This window comes from Salvelinus sp. IW2-2015, linkage group LG4q.1:29, assembly GCF_002910315.2.
Source record: "Salvelinus sp. IW2-2015 linkage group LG4q.1:29, ASM291031v2, whole genome shotgun sequence".
Taxonomy (NCBI): Eukaryota; Metazoa; Chordata; class Actinopteri; order Salmoniformes; family Salmonidae; genus Salvelinus; species Salvelinus sp. IW2-2015.
In genome coordinates, this window is record NC_036842.1 from 72,208,090 (window position 1) to 72,228,207 (window position 20,118).

Below are 20,118 nucleotides of genomic sequence, written 5' to 3' on the forward strand. Positions count from 1 at the left end.
TAAAAGTGCAATATGTGCATGTAAAAAAGCTAACGTTTAAGTTCCTTGCTCAGAACATGAGAAAATATGAAAGCTGGTGGTTCCTTTTAACATGAGTCTTCAATATTGCCAGGTAAGAAGTTTAGGTTGTAGTTATTATAGGAATTATAGACTACTTCTCTCTATACGATTTGTATTTCATATACCTTTGACTATTGGATGTTCTTATAGGCACTTTAGTATTGCCAGTGTAACAGTATAGCTTCCATCCCTCTCCTCGCCGCTACCTGGGCTCGAACCAGGAACACATCGACAACAGCCACCCTCGAAGCAGCATTACCCATGCAGAGCAAGGGGAACAACTATCCAAGTCTCAGAGCGAGTGACGTTTGAAAAGCTATTAGCACGCACCCGCTAACTAGCTAGCCATTTCACATCGGTTACACCAGCCTAATCTCGGGAGTTGATAGGCTTGAAGTCATAAACAGAGCTGCTGGCAAAACGCACGAAAGTGCTGTTTGAATGAATGCTTACGAGCCTGCTGGTGCCTACCATCGCTCAGTCAGACTGCTCTATCAAATCATAGACTTAATATATACATAATAACACACAGAAATACGAGCCGTAGTCATTAATATGGTCGAATCCGGAAACTATCATCTCGAAAACAAAACGTTTATTCTTTCAGTGAAATACGGAACCGTTCCGTATTTTATCTAACGGGTGGCATCCATACGTCTAAATATTCCTGTTACATTGCACAACCTTCAATATTATGTCATAATTACGTAAGATTCTGGCAAATTAGTCGCAATGAGCCAGCGGCCCAAACTGTGCATATACCCTGACTCTGCGTGCAATGAACGCAAGAGAAGTGACACAATTTCACCTGTTAATATTGCCTGCTAACCTGGATTTCTTTTAGCTAAATATGCAGGTTTAAAAATATATACTTCTGTGTATTGATTTTAAGAAAGGCATTGATGTTTTATGGTTAGGTACACTTTGGAGCAACGAGTCCTTTTTCGCGAATGCCCCCTGCATCGATTATATGCAGCGCAGGACACGCTAGATAAACTAGTAATATCATCAACCATGTGTAGTTATTCCTAGTGATTATGATTGATTTATTGTTTTTTTTATAAGATAGTTTAATGCTAGCTAGCAACTTACCGTGGCTTCTTACTGCATCGCGTAACAGGCAGGTGGTTAGAGCGTTGGACTAGTTACCGTAAGGTTGCAAGATTGAATCCCTGAGCTGACAAGGTAAAAATCTGTCGTTCTGCCCTGAACAAGGCAGTTAACCCACCGTTCCTAGGCCGTTATTGAAAATAAGAATGTGTCTTAACTGACTTGTCTAGTTAAATAAAGGTGTAAAACATTTTTTTTTTTTATAAAATAATCGGCATCCAAAAACACAATTTCCGATTGTTATGAGATCTTGAAATCGTCCCTAATTAATCAGCCATTCAGATTAATCGGTCGACCTCTAGTTGAGTTCAATATATTCAATTCAACAACAGAATTGAGGATATACTGTAAGTCCTAGCCTGCCATCCTTACTTCCTCAAAAAACAAAGGCACACATTTTCTTATTAAATCAACAGATTTTATTTACAGAAAAAAAATGCAGGTGGACTGTTTTCATACCATTTGGAGAACAGGAAAACGTGACCCTCCCCCCCAGTTCAATAGAAATAATGAATTTACAAACAGTGAATTGAATACAGACTTTTCAAACAAAATACCAATATTGACAGTTGAGACAAAAGCCTTCATTGATCTCTTGGAGTTTGTTCCTGCGATTCCCCCATTACCCCTAACCACCTACTCTTACCTCCCCCCAACCTCCTTGAGCAAAATTCCCCCTAACACACACACACTGCAGAACTTACAACTCATTACACTTTTCTGAAATTAATGCCATGGGGAAGGCAGTAAACCGTTGTGTCTTGTAGCATTAGATTGTGACAAACAGGAAGAACAAGAAGCTAAAAGAGCCATGTAGCCCGAGGGTCATTTGTAGTAGTAAAGCGATGTCAGGAAAACATCCATATCAAATAAAAGGAGAGACGAGACAAACAATATATTCCTAAAACAGAAGAAAGTTATGGAATTCCTGTCCGACTCCCTACTGCCCTCCCTCCGCCACAAGCCTACGTTAGGGTCTCTACACGGACAGCGGTTGCAACAGTTAAACGTGATGATGGTGGCAGGCTCAGAATCATTGTTTAGTCGTTATATCATTACTTTGTATTTCATGTTAAAGTGGTTTAGCAGGCGCTATGTTGATTTTTTTTTTGCGGCTTGGCCTTCAACAGGGTAATGAGTCCAACAATAGCCTGTATCAAAGGGTGTGTCTACTACATGGGGCTAATCAGCGGACTTCAATAAACAACCAGCGAAAACAAGAGAAAACAAAGTTAAAAGAAAAGTTTTTAAAAGTTTGGCCATCTTGGACAAGAACCCCCACTSTCTCCCTCAAACCCACCCCCTCCGAAAAAAAACATGGGACAGAAACACTTCGTTTTTTTCTTTTTCTTTACGAAGCTAGTTAAAAGCAGAGGTTGGCGGTTTCCTCCCAAATCAATGGAAAAAGAAAGCCAGGTGGTGAGTTAGATCTCAACCCTGGCTGCCCATGCATCTGAACAGTAGTGAGTTAGGACAAAGATGACCAGTTAAGTATTTTTTCTCTTATGTGCATTTAAAATCACCAATTTACTTGTCTTTTTCCTCTTTTTTAATATATTCCTTAAATGTTTATTTTATTATAATAATACCTTTTTTTTTCTCCAAGACGGTGTCCTTTAAATGCAAATGAAGTAGGAAGAAGAAGAGGTCTTGGCAGAAATAAGGAGTGTGTTCTCACACTGACTTCCCGCTCAGTTTCTTTCCGCTTGTTTTACGTTTTCTACACTTCTATGTTGTTTTGAGCGTAAAGCCTGGTCCATGTCCGGGCTGCAACACAAAATAAGGAAGAGAGATGAGGTCAGAAAGCAAGACTAGGTCCATTATAGTCTGTTCTAAAAAACGACATGCTTTGGTGACTGAGAGTTAGTTCATTATTAGTCTTCCGGTAGAATCCTTGAGGCTTCAAGTTAACTTTGTCACATTTGTACTTGCTTTGCATGATTGGCTACAGAGTGAAAAAGCTATAATYTAACAGTTAAATGTTTATCAAAGGATTGGCTGAATGGTAGCCTACATTTAGAGACTGAAGTACAATTTTAACAAGGTTGTGTTCTTTAGGCACCACACAATAAAATTACCTGGACTTGTCTAAAAAGAAAAGTTTAATTTTCCCTTACTGTTGCGAAACATTTTAACCTTTCCATTGCATGCCATAACGAACATGACACAGGCAAGTGGGGGTGGTGAGGGGGTAGGAGTGCACTGCTCAGAGCCGGAAAAGGCTATACAGATACTCCTGACCTGTAAAACTATATTTAATTTCAGAACTGGTTAAAATTAGGTAATGGTAAGGGTCAGCTTTAGAATTTAGTTAGTCGTTTTGCAGGTCATGAGTGTTCTTACACTCTCCCCTCAGAGCCGGGCTTCATCTAGACTTACCCGTCTCTATGGCTTGAGCTTCATTGGACTTCCACTGCTCCGCAACATCATTCGCTAGAGGATCATCAGGGTTGGGAGCACTTAGTAATGCCTGGATTGATAGCAGGACAGTACGGATCTGCAAGGCTGGAGACCATTTATCTGTGAAGAGATTTGATGAGAACAAAAAAGGACAAACGAGGGGGAGAAAGTGAGGGAACGGGGGAGAAAGTGAGGGATGAAGGAAGGAGGAAAAAGGGGGAGCGAGGGAGGCAGGTGAGAGGTTTGAGCAATGTTTCTAGTTTGAGTGATGTGGATAGGCAGTTAGTGGCATGTCGCAGCAATGGGGAGATGCGGCTTGAGTGAGAGGTCAAAAGTGTAATCGGAGAGGCTCTTGATCTTTTCAGCGAGACTAAAAAGGCAAATCCCTCATAGTGCTCGCAGGCCAAACATGATTCTAACGCAGTGGGGATATGGCAGGAAACAATGCCCAGGCCTGTCCCACTAACAAGCCTGAACTTACTGACGTGCATGACAGAGAAACAGAGCAGTTGCAGCAATGTGACAGACAAGTTAATGCGGTCTCATATCCCCAGTATCTGTTATCAGTCACCTGGATTGTACATAAATAATTTTGATGATAAAACAGGTCAAATATTAGGGCTGGGAATTGCCAGGGACCTCAGGATACAATATTATCATGGTACTTTGGAACTGATGTTCCATGTTTCAGATGTCTGCTGCAGAGGGAGCCATGAGAATGCATTTTTATCAGTCATAGAAATAAAAAAGTGCTGAAAACAAATTGGCTCCCTATTTCAAAAGAAGATGGAGAACAAGCTATMAAGGGAAATAATATCCTGATATTTAACTATCGACCCCCCCCCCCCCAATAGCAAATATATCGTGATATTTCCAGAAAGGTAGACGTCCCTAAATGTCAGACCGAGAATCAGATAACGTTGGTTGCCACTATTTTAAAAAAGGAGCCATTTTTATTTCTCCCATCCCATTCGGATGCATATGCTTTTGCCTGCCTACCATTTACTATCAGCGGGTCACCCACCACTTTGCAATGTGAGCTTGAGGCATTAAAATTGTTTGGAACCTGAACGTTTTACTTCACTTCAAATAATGTCTTACCTTGCTTCAAAGTAGCCTTATCAAAATCCATCCATAGAAGTGAATTATTTTATAAAGACTGCCATTACCCAGCCCTTCTCTCCAGTTCTACTGGTTTTCATATCAACTTTCTTTCATTGTCCAGAAGCCAAAGGCACAATCCTAGTCATATTTGCAACCCATCATAGTAGTTGCTATTAGAGRCCCCCTCTTTCTAAGTTTCTAACAGAGCTGTTCATCTCTGTCACATATGGAACTGCTCACATTAGGTGCTCTGTTTAGAACTGTGTTTTCCGCAAATTACATTTAGCCAAATGTTTGAGAATTACATTTTATTAGCTGCTTCATTACAGTTGCATGTTCAATAATAGGCTATAGCCTTTTGACTGTAAGACGATTGGCTTGCTAACGTTGCATGTTTCCATTAAGCTCTTCATGAAAAATGTCAGGTCCTTGTATGCACAAATAACGTTAGTATCAGAGAGGAAGAGTCGAAGTGAGAGGTTTCACTCTTGCAAAATCTGTCTAAAATAAGTCCAATGCTATTCTATGGGATTATTTTGGGCCTAAAGCATCTCGTCATTATATACAGATCTCTGATAGTTRTCTCTGTTGGCCACCTCATTTTACTGTTAAATATATTTTTATTTACTGTTTGTTGAATGGTTAATGAGGGTCACTTAGTCTGCAGCAAAATTGACAGAAATGTTTAGGGGTATGAAAGGAATATCTGACCCTGTATCAGCTGCACCTGCAACATCTACCTACTCAATATTTTCAATACTGACATKATTTGCTCCATTATTGCTAACAATCTAGGCCAAAATCTTCATTTTCAAGCAGCCACATTGTACTGACAAATAAACKATTTTTTTCAAAACTTGCCATGTTGAAATGCTCCCCATTAACTAACTTAACATGAACTGAAACAACGGTGAAACGTAGCAAAATCACTTTGGATGCCGGGCTACCATGTTGGTGCAAAACAAAGAGTCAAGCTTTTCTTACCTTTCAAGATGTCTAGACATATTCTTCCCAGCTTGTCTACGTTGGGGTGGTATATTTTGGTCATAAAGCGTACTTTTGGAGCTGCCATGGGGTATTCCTCGGGGAGAAAAAGTTCAAGTTTAAACGTGCCGCCTTCGAAGGGTGAGTCCTGGGGCCCGGCGATGACGACATGGAAGTAGCGGGCGTTCCCTTCGTCAGGCTCCGCCTTAATGCCTGGGACAGGCTCAGCCATCAAGCGCTGAGTCTCCTGACAAACAAACGACAGACATAGAAACAGGGTATACCTCTATGCAAATACAGACACACAATCASAGTGAGGAAAGGTACAGTGGCTGCGTTCTGATTCTCCACCCTTCTCCCAAAGTTTGTAATTGCATACTCCCTTCTAATGAGGAAACTCCCTCCAGCCAATGTCCTCTGTAGCTCAGTTGGTAGAGCWTGGCACTTGCAACGCCAGAATAGTGAGTTTGATACCCGGGACTACACGTATGCAAAATATATGCACAACTGTAAATCGCTTAGGATAAAAGCACCTGAGAAATGCATATGATTATTATTCTTATACCAGTCCAATGGTTGGAAATCCATGACAGGGAGAATGGTAGGGAATCGGGACGTAGCCAGGGACAATGGCAAAGATGCATAAAGACGGCGGCCCCCSATATTCTTGGATCAAATGCCTTGTTTGCTAAGTTCACCTTTTGTACACTGCTCTTCCATTAGTTTTATTATAAGCATTAGCATAGTATACATGATCCAAATTCTAGCTCCAAGACTGCAGCAATTTAAAAAAAGAAAAAGTTAATTTACTGGCACATTGAACCATGTCACGCACCGTAGTTTAAGAACACTGTGGGCAGTGCTAAAAACAATGACATCATATCTGAATTCTTCCATCTTTATGCACCTTTGTCATTGTGTGATTTTGGAGTATTTGTCTAGACTAGAACAGAGAACTTAAGATAGGCCTAGCCTATGTGAAAAGCAGCCTAAGTGAAAAGCAGCCTAAGTGAAAAGCAGCCTAAAGTCTCGGACACACCAATAATGTTTGCCTGCCGAGAGTAATTAGCACCACTGAACAGAGTGCCGGCCATACGAGAATGTCGGCAGCCAGACGTCAACAGCGCACTGAGCGATCAGTTGACGAACAGGACATTCACTGTCCTTTACACGTCCTCCAAGAGGACAGATTGTTCCATGTCATTCCTGACACATGGACTAGAGCCTGCCCTGACCCCTCTAGTAGCTCTTGAAAAGCATGCTGTTAACTGTGACAAATACCTCACTTTCACATAGCAGCTTACTTTCAATATTTCAAAGGTTTCATTTTCTAGGAAGCGTACTGGAGTTGTCTTAGCATGTAGGCTACCTGCCACAATGTTCATTCTGTGCTTTCCCATTTGGAATCTATCAATCTAGTGGTGGTAACCATGGTTCAGCAGACAAGTTTATGTTCCCTTGCTAGCTCAACCCTAACAATAGAAGAAAAATGGCACATTTTAGATTTATCCTTTTTATCAGCGTTAGTACTGATCAATCTTTCAAAGACATCGCCTACAGCCGAAAACATCTAGCCTAACAATTCTCCATCAAATGGATGGGAAAAACACAAGCAACCTGTCCTGGGCCACGCCTCCAACTTGGCAGCAACCAGTGACTCACTACACTTAGCCTAATCGCTTACAAAGGAGACCTGTTGCCAAGAGGTGCATTGTGGTCTTCTCCTTTCTCTCTCTCTCACACACACGGGTTGGGCGGTATCCAAATTGTCATACCGTTTCTGTACCATACCGGTATTACCGGTAGTGCACACAAGGGGCGCTATAAAAATATACAAAATAAACCATTTTTTATTCATTTATTTTACACACAAAACAATTTAGGCAACAGGGATCTTGATCCAGGAGGGGATTGAATGTCTCTGCTGTAACCAAGATCTTGAAATCTAGCCACTTAGCAAACCAACTGCATGTAGCAGGAGCACGGGGCTGGATATAATTTATTTGACATCCTAGATTTCTTTTAGTTCTACTTAACTTATTCAGTGGCATAGCACACACCCACAAAATACCCCGGTATACAGTATATCACTTAAGCACACACACACACACCTCTGTAGCTGGCTGCAATAGCACCTAAAGCAGAATATCAGGCAGCCGAGTCAGATTTCTCCCATTCTCTGCAATGTGCTAAGGGCTTTTGGAGATGACACAGAGTCATATTTATTATTATTATTATTATTATTAAGCACCAATACAGAAGAAAACTGACTGAAACAGGGAATGACTACCTGTATTTGTTCCCCCCCAAAAATGCTTATTTGGGTTTTCCGTTACAAAACTGGCTCCATTTTTTTTTTCCTGTAGCGTGTCCAAAGGAATACGACCCAGGTGACAACTAGGGTTAACTTTCCCATCAACCACTGCAGCAGCAAGAGTACGTCATCAGACTATAGGCTGACTAGCTCATCGTGGCAGCCAAATGTCCCGGACTCAGGGCTGTGACCTGTTGAAACTCACACCCATCTCAATGTGATGGAGCAAAAGGAATCTGATACATCCTTATGGTATGCATGAGGCTGACTGGGTTACACACCTGAGCCAGAGAGGTGTACAACAAGGAGCCACTGAAGGAATACTGCAGGTGCAGCAATAACAATGGACTTTTACAGGTCTAGGCCTATTCCTCTTCACTCGCCTATATCTATTTTTCCAACAGCCTAAATGGAAGCCTAAAACACCAATACCAATCTTTAGAAATTTTCCTTTCATGACTTTATACTTAATTCAAGTGGATAATCCTAACAAAATCTTGAGCACTCTTCAGACAATAAATAGCCTCCCTCTACAATGATGATGCTACAGGTCAGGCTGAATGACATCCCAGGTCAACAGAGCAATGTAGCTTAATAAATCAACTGTGTTAGCCTAGATCTATCTACAGGCAGCTTTGACAGACAGACAACTAATAGAGGGGYAAAAAAATAGTTGCCCAGCAGTAGCCACTGTTCCTGCTGCTGTTTTTTATTTCCCCAAATGCAACTCGGAGCGAGATTCCTGAAATGTTTCAGATAACCCATAGACAAAAACACAGTCCAAACACAGACAAGCGAGTGGCTCCAGGACCAGTCACACGCTCATAGGGGCTCAGGGGGCCAAGCTCACTGGGAACAGTTCCCAGAACTTCTCCTTTTCCCACCACATCAAACCAATGTAACCATCATGTGTGTTCCCTCCCTTACTCACACACCAGCCGCCACCACTGCGTGATTGTCCTTCTCTCTGTTAGCATAACAGCACTGATTCAATGACAACTCGCAATGGCACAGGACATGAACTTGGGAATGGGAACAACAGCTCAACATTCCCTGTGTGGGGGACATTGTTTTTGTGGGASGGGATCAAGATTGAAATGTTGAAAAGAACCGTAGGATAGAGGCCAACTAGTAGCAACTTTTCTTGGAAGCATGCAAATTTGACTAAGAAAGTCTGTTTCCCATGTACATTTGACAGAAACTACTCACTAATCATAATAGATTATTTTATTTGATTATAACGACTTATTTTCGTGGTTTACTACATGGATTACATATGTTATTAATTATTTTGAGTCTCGCTACTATTATTCTACCAATGTAGCGAAATAGTATAAATAAAGACAAAACTCTGGAATGAGTAGGTGTCCAAACCTTTATGACTAGTACGCGCAGAAGTAGCTCCTATAGCTGGATAGCATCGTTGGCCGTTCAGTAACTCGCACTAAGGTGCTATCGAATCCCCGAGCTGACATGGTAAAAATCTGTGTCCTGCCCCCTTAATAAGGCAGTAACCCCACTGTTCCTAGGCCCGTTATTGTAAATAAGAACTTTGTTCTTAACTGACTTGCCTAGTTAAATTAAAGGTAAAATAAAAAAACACTGTGTGTGTGTGTGTGATATATATATAATATATATACTAATAATATATATATATATATTATATTAGATTTAAAATATTTTTACCGAGATCAATGGTTTTATACGCCACATATCGCCCCAGCAATGTAGTATGGGTGACGGAACAAAAACTATCTATTTAATCCATTTTTAAATTCAGCCCCTTAACCAACACAAATGGTGCAATAAGTCAAGGGACGTATGAATACTTTCATGAAGGCACCTGTACTAGTATTATGTGTAATCTAGGCCTCTCACCACTTCTCTTAGTGTGATGTCAAAATTATAAAGTTCTATTGATTTTGTGTCAGCACAGTCGATGTCTGAAATATAATTATAATCCTTGTTGTTCTGTGTTACAGACTTCATAAAAACGAGCTAATGCTGAAAATGCTCTTTACTGTTAGCAAATTAGTTACGATTGCATTTGCCACTAGCCTGCAAAGTTAGCTACTTCCGTTTCGTCCCTGTCCATAACCAGAATAAGTATCTATGGGTGGCGTTAAATACGTCCACGCTGTTAAAATGTTGTTACAGCCTGAATTAAAAATGATTAAATAGATTATTTGCTAGCCTAACAAACAAAAACATTTGTTGATTTCTTGCCTATTGCCCTTCTACCCACCACTCGCGACCTGTACGCTCTCGTTGGCTGTGCCCGTCGCTTCTCATCCTCGTCGCCAAACCACTGGCTCCAGGTCATCTACAAGACCCTGCCTAGGTAAAGTCCCCCCTTATCTCAGCTCGCTGGTCACCATAGCAGCACCCACCTGTAGCACCGCGCTCGCAGCAGGTATATCCTCTCTGTCACCCCCAAAACCAATTCCTCCTTCGGGCGCCTCTCCTTCCAGTTCTCTGCTGCCAATGACTGGAACGAACTACAAAAATCTCTGAAACTGGAAACATTATCCTCCTCACTAGCTTTAAGCACCAGCTGTCAGAGCAGCTCACAGATTACTGCACCTGTACATAGCCCATCTATAATTTAGCCCAAACAACTACCTCTTCCCCTACTGTATTTATTTATTTAGCTCCTTTGCACCCCATTATTTCTATTTCTACTTTGCACATTCTTCCACTGCAAATCTACCATTCCAGTGTTTTACTTGCTATATTGTATTTACCTGCCACCATGGCCTTTTTTTTGCCTCTTACCTCCCTTATCTCACCTCATTTGCTCACATTGTATATAGACGTCATAACACTTCTACCTCATATGTACTTACATTGCCTTCCTGTTATGTATTGTTTCATACCCTCACATGTGAACTCTGTGTTGTTGTATGTGTCGAACTGCTTTGCTTTATCTTGGCCAGGTCGCAATTGTAAATGAGAACTTGTTCTCAACTTGCCTACCTGGTTAAATAAAGGTGAAATAAAAATTTAAAAAAATGGTTGTGTCATGACTACCTAGCTTTCTAATCAGAGAAATTGTTGACTGGTAAGTGGAATCGAACTATCCATTTCAATGAAGCTCAGTTAAACTGAAATCCTGCTTATGCCCTGGCCCCCAAGTATGTACGCAGTTATCCGTGTCTCCTGCCCACTGCCCATAACTTCTTATGCTAGTTAGCTAACACAGGCCTTGCGGAAAATATCTGCCACAATGGTCATGTTTTGATTAGTAAATAGCCTGCTAAATTGATCCTTTAATAAAGGTTAAAGTATATTTTTTATTCATGAGCAATTTAGCCCAAAATAAAGATTTCAGCCGTTTATATTGTGGCACAGTTAAGGGAATAGGCTGTTTAATTGATTGTTTATTCCTTGCAACACATTTACGGTTAGCTAGCCTATTTGGAATGGGTGGCTGGCTTACCTTTTAGCTAGCTAGTAACAGTGATTGCTAACGCTTTTTTGTCTATATGTTACATTCACCGTGTATAGTGTATTAACGAATAAACAAACACCAAATGTATCCGCCATTTTTAACAAGCGTGGACGTATTTAACCCACCCGTCGATACTTATTCGGTTATGGAACAGGGARGAAACGGAAGTAGCTAACTTTGCAGCTAATGCAATCTAACTAATTTGCTAACAGTACAGAGCATTTTCAGCATTAGCTCGTTTTATGGATCTGTCACACACAACAACAATATTCAGTCAAAATCACTGAATAATTACCTTAATAATCCTGCGGGGCAGTCCTGCCATCTTGTCTTTATTGCGGGGTTTAGCTGTAACCACAGATAGAACAATGAGACAGATATATTACCGGATGTATAAATGTGAAGCATCCGCTTGGCGTTTCCACTCACTTTCACATATGGTAGTGAGAGAAAGTCCAGTGGGAGAAGATGAACGAGATGGATTTTGGCCGATGAAACATTTGATCTCAARACAGTTTTCTGTTCTTAAAACTAAATTCTGTTATGAACAGAGTGAACTACATTTAGTAGATTTTACTCTTTGGAAAAGTTTTTTTTAAATCGCGTTGTTTAGAAGGACTGCAAATGAAAATGTAGGTATTGCACACGCGGAAACATGTGTGCAATACATGTGTGTTCCCTAACGGAAACACGCAAACGTTTACGAGAACGCGCCAATAMAATCTCACTAGTTTGTCCTTGGCTCTGCCCACCGCCCAGCTAGTTCTGCCAACTATGACTCTTTGTTCCGATTGGACAGGCTGTGGTRTATCTTGGGTTAGTTATAAACAATCTTTGCTGTAGCTCTCTTGCTTCTTTTCTTTGGTTTGCATTGACAGCGAAAGGCGCGCGCACACACGTCTTCCGGTGTTCTGCAGTTCTGCGCCATGAGACGATCATTAAAGATGATGGAAAATGTAATTTTATTATGGTTAATGGGTATGATAAGTGACAGTGATTGATTGGACAGATCCCCATCTCATTCACATCCTTGTACTATATTTAGTACAATCAGAATMAGTTTTTCCCCACAAAAGGACTTTATTACAGAGTTTAAACACATTTGTGCACAACATTTGAGAGAAWTAAGCTTTTTGTGCGTATGGAACATTTCTGGGATCTTTTATTTCAGCTCATGAAACATGGGACCAACACTTTACATGTTGCGTTTATATATTTTTTCAATTTAGTTACAAGTATCGACAGGCCACATTGAAATGTTAAGATTGACACTGGAAGTGTAATAGATAATGACAATCAAAGTTGACAATGGAATATTTCAGAATTAAATTGTTTAAAAGCATAGTATTGTTATTTGACCTGTTCTAAGCCCCAATATGCCAAATACCGTACATTCGGAAAGTATTCAGACCCCTTGACTTTTTCCACGTTTTGTTACGTTACTGCCTTATTCTAAAATTGATTACATCTTTTTTTTCCTCATCAATTTACACACAATACACCATAATGACAAAGCAAAAACAGGTTAATAGAATTTTAGAAAATGTATTATTTTTATAATTTTTATAATGCATTTACATAAATATTCAGATCCTTTACTCAGTACTTTATTGAAGCACCTCTGGCAGTGATTACAGCCTCAAATCTTCTTGGGTATGACACTACAAGCTTGGCACACCTGATTTTGGGGAGTTTCTCCCATTCTTCTCTGCAGATCCTCTCATGCGCTGTCAGGTTCGATGAGAAGTGTCACTGCACAGCTATTTTCAGGTCTCTCCAGAGATGTTAGATCAGGTTCAAGTCCGGGCTCTGGCTGGCCCACTCAAGGACATTCAGAGACTTGTCCCYAAGCCACTCCTGTGTTGTCTTGGCTGTGTACTTTGGGTCATTGTCCTGTTGAAGMTGAACCTTTACTCCAGTCTGAGGTATTGTGTGTAGATTTATGAGGAAAATTGCTTATTTAACGCTCCTGTTGTGTTCCGGTCAAATTGGACCAATTTACAAGTTCTCTCTGAAAAATGTAGTTCATTAAATCTCATTGTCATAAGGTTCCATGACTTTGCCCACACAGGGCATCTGAACACACAAAATACATTTTGTTGGGTGTTTTATTTAACTTTTGTACACCTGTGGTGTTCCCGGTATATAAAGCTTTTATAAGGCCTTGCTCACAATTCATTCTGTGGCAGCACAATGACCAAACTATATACTGTATGTGAGGCTCTTGATTATATCTTTGATCATGACACTGGCGAGGAGGAGAGAGTCCTTATTAAACTTTGACACAAAGTAGTCTGTGATAAATAGCARAATACGTTTCATCTGAGTATTTGTTATAGTCAAAATAATCCATATATGCTTTTTTAAACTCAAAAACTAGTTYTATGAGCTCAGGTCAATGAGGCCTACAGGCCATAAATAGCAAATAGAAGTTCATAACTTGTAATGTTCACAAGAATTTAAGTTGATGAAAAGATCGAACACAATATTAGGTGACAATATATTATGGATTTATAATCAGCTATAATGGGGTGGTCATTTTAGACCTGGAACACAGAATTAATTCACATGAAACAAACACAACAGGAGGTTTAATACATTTTAGAATAATGCTGTAATGTAACAATGTGGAGAAAGTCAAGGGTTCTGAAAACTTTCCAAATGCACTGTATATACAACAGTGAAATACAACAGTTTCTGTATTGTACTATATTTAGTCTTTGGACACATGGGGTTACTGTTTTTTTTCCACATTTCATGAATCAAATCCTGTGAATACATGTTCAAATGATCAGATTTTATTATTATTACTTTTTAATCGCTTTGGTACTCCATTCACAGGTATGTGGTACATTTTGACAAATCTTAGTACTAAACTCCAAACTGGTCACACAGACAGTTTTTCATTAACAACCTGTCATTTTACAATCCAAAAGACTGCACACCTCTCACCACACAACCATTGATTCAAAATAGAAGTTTATGAAATTTAATGAGAAGATTAAACAATCACCAAAACATAATGATATCTTTCAATTTAGTTGTTTTAACTACCAGTTAATGCAATAGAAAACAAAGCAAGAWAAGCGTTTCAAATCACCCTTAGAAGTGCTGAAAATAATATGCTACAGTACTGTAAATTACATAGTTTTCACATTAGGCAATACACTTACATTATCGAACAAAATTGACAGAAAATCTATAATTTACATAATATCAACCCAATGTGTAATCAAAGGTGTGCTCAATAAAAACATCCTCTACAATCATTCATGCTAAATATTTTTACAAAATAATTGCAACGTAGCTGTACTGACTGTAATCAAATGTAAGAAATTAAATGAAACGAATGAAAATAAAACCATTAATTTGGATCAAGCCTGTCTTCATTTGGCCATAAATTCTCATCCACATCACAATGAATGTCCTCATTGTTCATGCAATCATGGGGAAAACCTTTTGGCATGGTGAATCCAAGCTTGACATTAGTCTGCATTGATGTCTTCACATGCCTCACCTATGGCCAGGAGGGTGGCTCATGGGGATGGGTGGAAGTGTGATCGTACACACTTCCACCTCCATGCTGAAACAAATTCCTCAATAGGGTTGAGGAAAGTAGAGTATGGGGTAACGAATCAGGGATCGGCCCAATACCATGCCTCAACCCCCTCTGCATGGTGGAACCTGACATTGTCCCACACAATGACATACAGTAGGTGACCCCTTCAGCTTGACTGGCCTGCTCAATTTAATTGAGAAACACAATGAGGTGTGCAGCATTGTAYGATCCAAGTAATGGCCTACATCCTACCACACCATCTTCAGAGATAGCTGCGCACAGAGATGTTTAACCCACATTGTCCAGGGACTAGGACGGTCGCCCGTTGACTGATGAGGTTCCGCCCACGACACAAGTTTTTGGCCAGGTTGAAGCACGCTTCATGAAGAAAGATATACTTGTGATGGTTCACAGCAGCATCAAGCACCATCACCCTCTAAAAATATATTTAATCAGTTATTTTTACAGTATAGTTCCAACATGATATTGTGAAGTAGCATGTGCATCAAATAGTAACAGTAATACAGTATACAGTATAGTGCTGTACCTGAACATACTCGGCCCGCAGTTGTTTTACCTGGTCATTGTTTCTCTTAAAAGGCACCAGGTAAATGTGTTTCATAGATACCTGGTGCCTTTTCAAAAGGTGGGCGATTATTGGTAGGCTGATGGATACCACATTGTCGAAGGTGTCATCGTTCTCCTCAATGGCCTGCTTTGTTGGTAGGCTGATGGATGCCACATTGTCGAAGGGGTTATTGTTCTCCTCAATGGCCTGCTTTGTTGGTAGGCTGATGGATGCCACATTGGCAAAGGTGTCATCGTTCTACTCAATGGCCTGCTTTATTTAAGACAGCCGTATGTCATTCCCGGCCCTCACCATTTCCACCACTGCCCACGGCCACCACCACCATAGGGTCTTCTGTCAATTCTGAGGATAGAACAGTAAGAACGCTGTAACATGTTTTGTGAATTTACATGCATTACAAAATGTAATTTACTGTAAATGTAATGGTAAAGCATAGTGCATATKCTGAAGGCCTGCTTGCTGACCTCATCCCATCAGTAGAGGATGCCTGGTTGCTCTTCAAAAGTGCTTTCCTCACCATATTAAATAAGCATGCCCCATTTAAAATAATTTATAACTAAGAACAGATATAGCCCTTGGTTCACTCCAGACCTGACTGCCCTTGACCAGCACAAAAACATCCTGTGGCGTTCTGCATTAGCATTGAATAGCCACCGCGATATGAAACTTTTCAGGGAAGTCAGGAACCAATATACTCAGTCAGTTAGGAAAYCTAAGGCTAYCTTTTTCAAACAGAAATTTGCTTCCTGTAGCACTAATTCCAGAAAGTTTTGGGACACTAAAGTCCATGGAGAATAAGAGCACCTCCTCCCAGCTGCCCACTGCACTGTGGATAGGAAACACTGTCACCACCGATAAATCTACAATAGTTTCAATAAGCATTTTTATACGGCTGGCCATGCTTTCCACCTGGCTACCAACATCTCAACAGTAGCTTTCCCAAGCCCCCCTGCTTCTCCTTCACCCAAATCCAGACAGTTGATGTTCTAAAAGAGCTAAAACAAAATCTGGATCCCTACAAATCAGCTGGGCTAGACAATCTGGACCCTCTCTTTCTAAAATTAACCACTGAAATTGTTGCAACCCCTACTACTTGCCTATTCAACCTCTTTCGTATCAGCTGAGATCCCCAAAGACTGGACCGCTGCCACAGTCATCCCCCTCTTCAAAGGGGGAACTGGCAACACAGAGAACACAGGAATAAATACACTGGGGATAATGGGGAAGATGGGCAACACCTGGAGGGGGGTGGAGACAAGCACAAAGACAGGTGAAACAGATCAGGGTGTGACAGTAGCATGCCTCACTCTGCATTGACTTGCATTGGATATGTTTCTGCTGTATAATGTACTCTAGAAGTGCGTGGGAGTGTGTGAGGAATACTTAAGACATTGTTTTTATATACAGTACCAGTCAAAAGTTGACACACCTACTCATTCCAGGGTTTTTCTTTATTTTTACTATTTTCTACATTGTAGAATAATAGTGAAGACATCGGGCCTCCCGGGTGGCGCAGTGGTCTAGGGCACTGCATCGCAGTGCTAGCTGTGCCACCAGAGTCTCTGGGTTCGCGCCCAGGCTCTGTCGCAGCCGGCCGCGACCGGGGGGTTCATGGGGCGACGCACAATTGGCCTAGCGTCGTCRGGGTTAGGGAGGGTTTGGCCGGTAGGGATATCCTTGTCTCATCGCGCTCCAGCGACTCCTGTGGCGGGCCGGGCGCAGTGCGCGCTAACCAAGGGGGGCGGGTGCACGGTGTTTCCTCCGACACATTGGTGCGGCTGGCTTCCGGGTTGGAGGCGCGCAGTGCGGCTTGGTTGGGTTGTGCTTCGGAGGACGCATGACTTTCGACCTTCGTCTCTCCCGAGCCCGTACGGGAGTTGTAGCGATGAGACAAGATAGTAATTACTAGCGATTGGATACCACGAAAATTGGGGAGAAAAGGGGGTAAAATTTATTTAAAAAAGAATAGTGAAGACATCAACACTATGAAATAACACATATGGATTCATATTGTAACCAAAAAGGTGTTAAACAAATCAAAATGTGTTTTATATTTGAAATTCTTCAAAGTAGGCACCCTTTGCCTTGATGACAGCGTTACACACGCTTGGCATTCTCTCAACCAGCTTCGTAAGGTAGTCACCTAGAATGCATTTCAATTAACAGGTGTTCCTTGTTAAACGTTAATTTGTGGAATTTCTTTCCTTATTGTGTTTGAGCCAATCATTTGTGTTGTGACAAGGTAGGGGTGGTATACAGAAYATAGACCTATTTGGTAAAGGACCGAGTCCATATTATGTTAAGAACAACTCAAATAAGCAAAGAGAAACGACAGTCCATCATTACTTAAATACAGAAAATTAATAACTTTGAAAGTTTCTTCTAGTGCAGTCGCAAAAACCATCAAGTGCTATGATGAAACTGGCTCTCATGAGGACCACCACAGGAAAGGAAGACCCAGACTTACCTCTGCTGCAGAGGATAAGTTCATTAGAGTTACCAGACTCAGAAATTGCAGCCCAAATAAATGCTTCAGAGTTCAAGTAACAGACACATYTCAACATCAACTGTTTAGAGACTGCGTGAATCAGGCCTTCGTGGACGAATTGCTGCAAAGAAACCACTACTAAAGGACACCAATAATAAMAAGAGACTTGCTTGGGCCAAGAAACATGAGCAATGGACATTAGGCCAGTGGAAATCTGTAATTTGGTCTGATGAGTCCAAATTTGAGATTTTTGGTTRCAACCCCCATGTCTTTGTGAGACGCAGAGTAGGTGAACYGATTATCTCTYCATGTCTGGTTTCCATGGTGAAGCATGGATGAGGAGGTGTGATGGTTTTAGGGTGCTTTGCTGGTGACATTGTCAGTGATTTATTTAGAATTCAAGGCACACTGAACCAGCATGGCTACCACAGCACTCTACAGCGATACACCATCTGTTTTGCGCTTAGTGGGACTATCATTTGTTTTTCAACAGGACAATGACCCAACACCTCCAGGCTGTGTAAAGGCTATTTGACCAAGAAGGAGAGTGATGGAGTGTTGGATCAGATGACCTGGCCTCCACAATCACCTGACCTCAATCCAATTGAGATGGTTTGGGATGAGTTGAACCGCAAAGGGAAGGAAAGCAGCCAACAAGTGCTCAGCATATGTGTGAACTCCTTCAAGGCTGTTGGAAAAGCATTCCTCATGAAGCTGGTTGAGAGAATGCCAAGAGTGTGCAAAGGTGTCATCAAGGCAAAGGGTAGCTACTTTGAACAATATAAAATATATTTTAATTKGTTTGACACTTTTTTGGTTACTACATGATTCCATGTGTTATTTCATAGTTTGATGTCTTCACTACTGTCACGTTTACTCCCGCTTCCCCTCTCCCGCACTCAACGTCGCCAGTTGTCTCATCATTACACACACCTGCCACCATCGTTATGCACACCTGCGCGTCATGACACTCACCTGGACTCCATCACCTTCCTGATTACCTCCCCTATATCTGTCACACCCTTTGTTTTTTTCCCCCCATGCGTTATTGTTTCTGGTTATGTGTTTCATGTCTATACCTTACTCGTGTTTGTTATATTGTTAAATGTTCCGTTTATACGTAACTGACTTGCCCAGTTAAATAAAGGTTCAATAAAATAAATTATGAAACTCACCAACTGCGCTTGCTTTCCGACTCCCAGCGTACACGTTACAGAATAACGCCTCACCAAAGGGAAGCAACAGGGATAATTTTTATTATATTGGTTACGTTGGGTCCGATTGCTGCTGCAACCGGGGATGCCTCAGCCGGCTCGTCAGGCTCCCATGCACTTGCTTTTTGACTCCCAGCGTACACGTTACATCTACAATGTAGAAAATAGTAAAAAATAAAGAAAAACCCTTGAATGAGGTGTGTCCAAACTTTTGACTGGCACTGTATATTGGTCCAGACAATTATTAAGATCTGAAAAATAGAGATTACGCTGTAAAATGACTGTCTCCATTGAACTTGCTTATACTGCATATGCTATAGGTGTGTGTGGATTTCTTTAGATATTGTTTTAATATATATATATATATGTCTGGACAATCTATATAGCAAACATTTTTAAGATCTGATAATTTTAACATATATTCACATGAAATTATAAAAAACAGTAACCCAATGTGTCCAAAGACTAAATATAGTYCAATATCAAAAACTCCCATTGTAGACAAGTGCTTTGGCCGATTGAAAACATGTCTTCAGATTTGTCCATCAGTAAGCTCAGAGAACATGTGTGCCAACATAAATGAAACATTTCCGTTATGGACATGAATGAGATTAAGTCAGTGATGCTTGTTAAAACATCTGTGATTAATTTTGTTTCATGTTAGTCCTACTGTTGCTGTGAAATAGACATAGTAGGCTTTGCCTCCATCACTCAGGCACCCTGTCCCTTTTGGATCAATTTCAAAGTGTAAGTCATTTCTTGCTGAGGGTGCCAATTGAAAGGACTATGCTTTTATTTATTTTTTTCACTTTATTGAGCATGTGGTGCTCTACAATTTAAAACCA

General features: G+C 40.8%; 1 protein-coding gene and 1 long non-coding RNA gene across 2 annotated transcripts; both read right to left on the reverse strand.

Moving 5' to 3' along the window:
• Positions 1-1,566: 1,566 nt before the first annotated feature.
• Positions 1,567-12,080, reverse strand: LOC111962492 (ubiquitin-conjugating enzyme E2 N). Its single transcript, XM_023985613.2, has 5 exons — positions 11,853-12,080; positions 11,719-11,771; positions 5,659-5,905; positions 3,550-3,690; positions 1,567-2,937 (listed from the first exon to the last, which is right to left on the reverse strand). Exons 2-5 carry the CDS (start codon positions 11,746-11,748, stop codon positions 2,891-2,893), a joined length of 465 nt encoding a protein of 154 aa, XP_023841381.1. The 5' UTR covers positions 11,749-11,771; positions 11,853-12,080; the 3' UTR covers positions 1,567-2,890.
• A 2,121-nt stretch (positions 12,081-14,201) lies between these two features.
• LOC111961182 (uncharacterized) lies at positions 14,202-19,379 on the reverse strand. Its single transcript, XR_002876970.2, has 4 exons — positions 19,235-19,379; positions 16,669-16,748; positions 15,560-15,913; positions 14,202-15,418 (listed from the first exon to the last, which is right to left on the reverse strand). It is a non-coding gene; the product is annotated as an uncharacterized lncRNA (long non-coding RNA).
• Positions 19,380-20,118: the final 739 nt, after the last annotated feature.

Bases quoted from the DNA above. Each gene is read 5' to 3' on its own strand.
- LOC111962492 (XM_023985613.2), bottom strand. From the start codon at position 11,748: ATGGCAGGACTGCCCCGCAGGATTATTAAG. The intron at 3,691-5,658 runs GTAAGAAAAGCT...ATCTCTTCACAG, and splicing joins ATGTCTAGACATCTTGAAAG to ATAAATGGTCTCCAGCCTTG. The intron at 2,938-3,549 runs GTAAGTCTAGAT...TTTGTGTTGCAG, and splicing joins AGCTCAAGCCATAGAGACGG to CCCGGACATGGACCAGGCTT.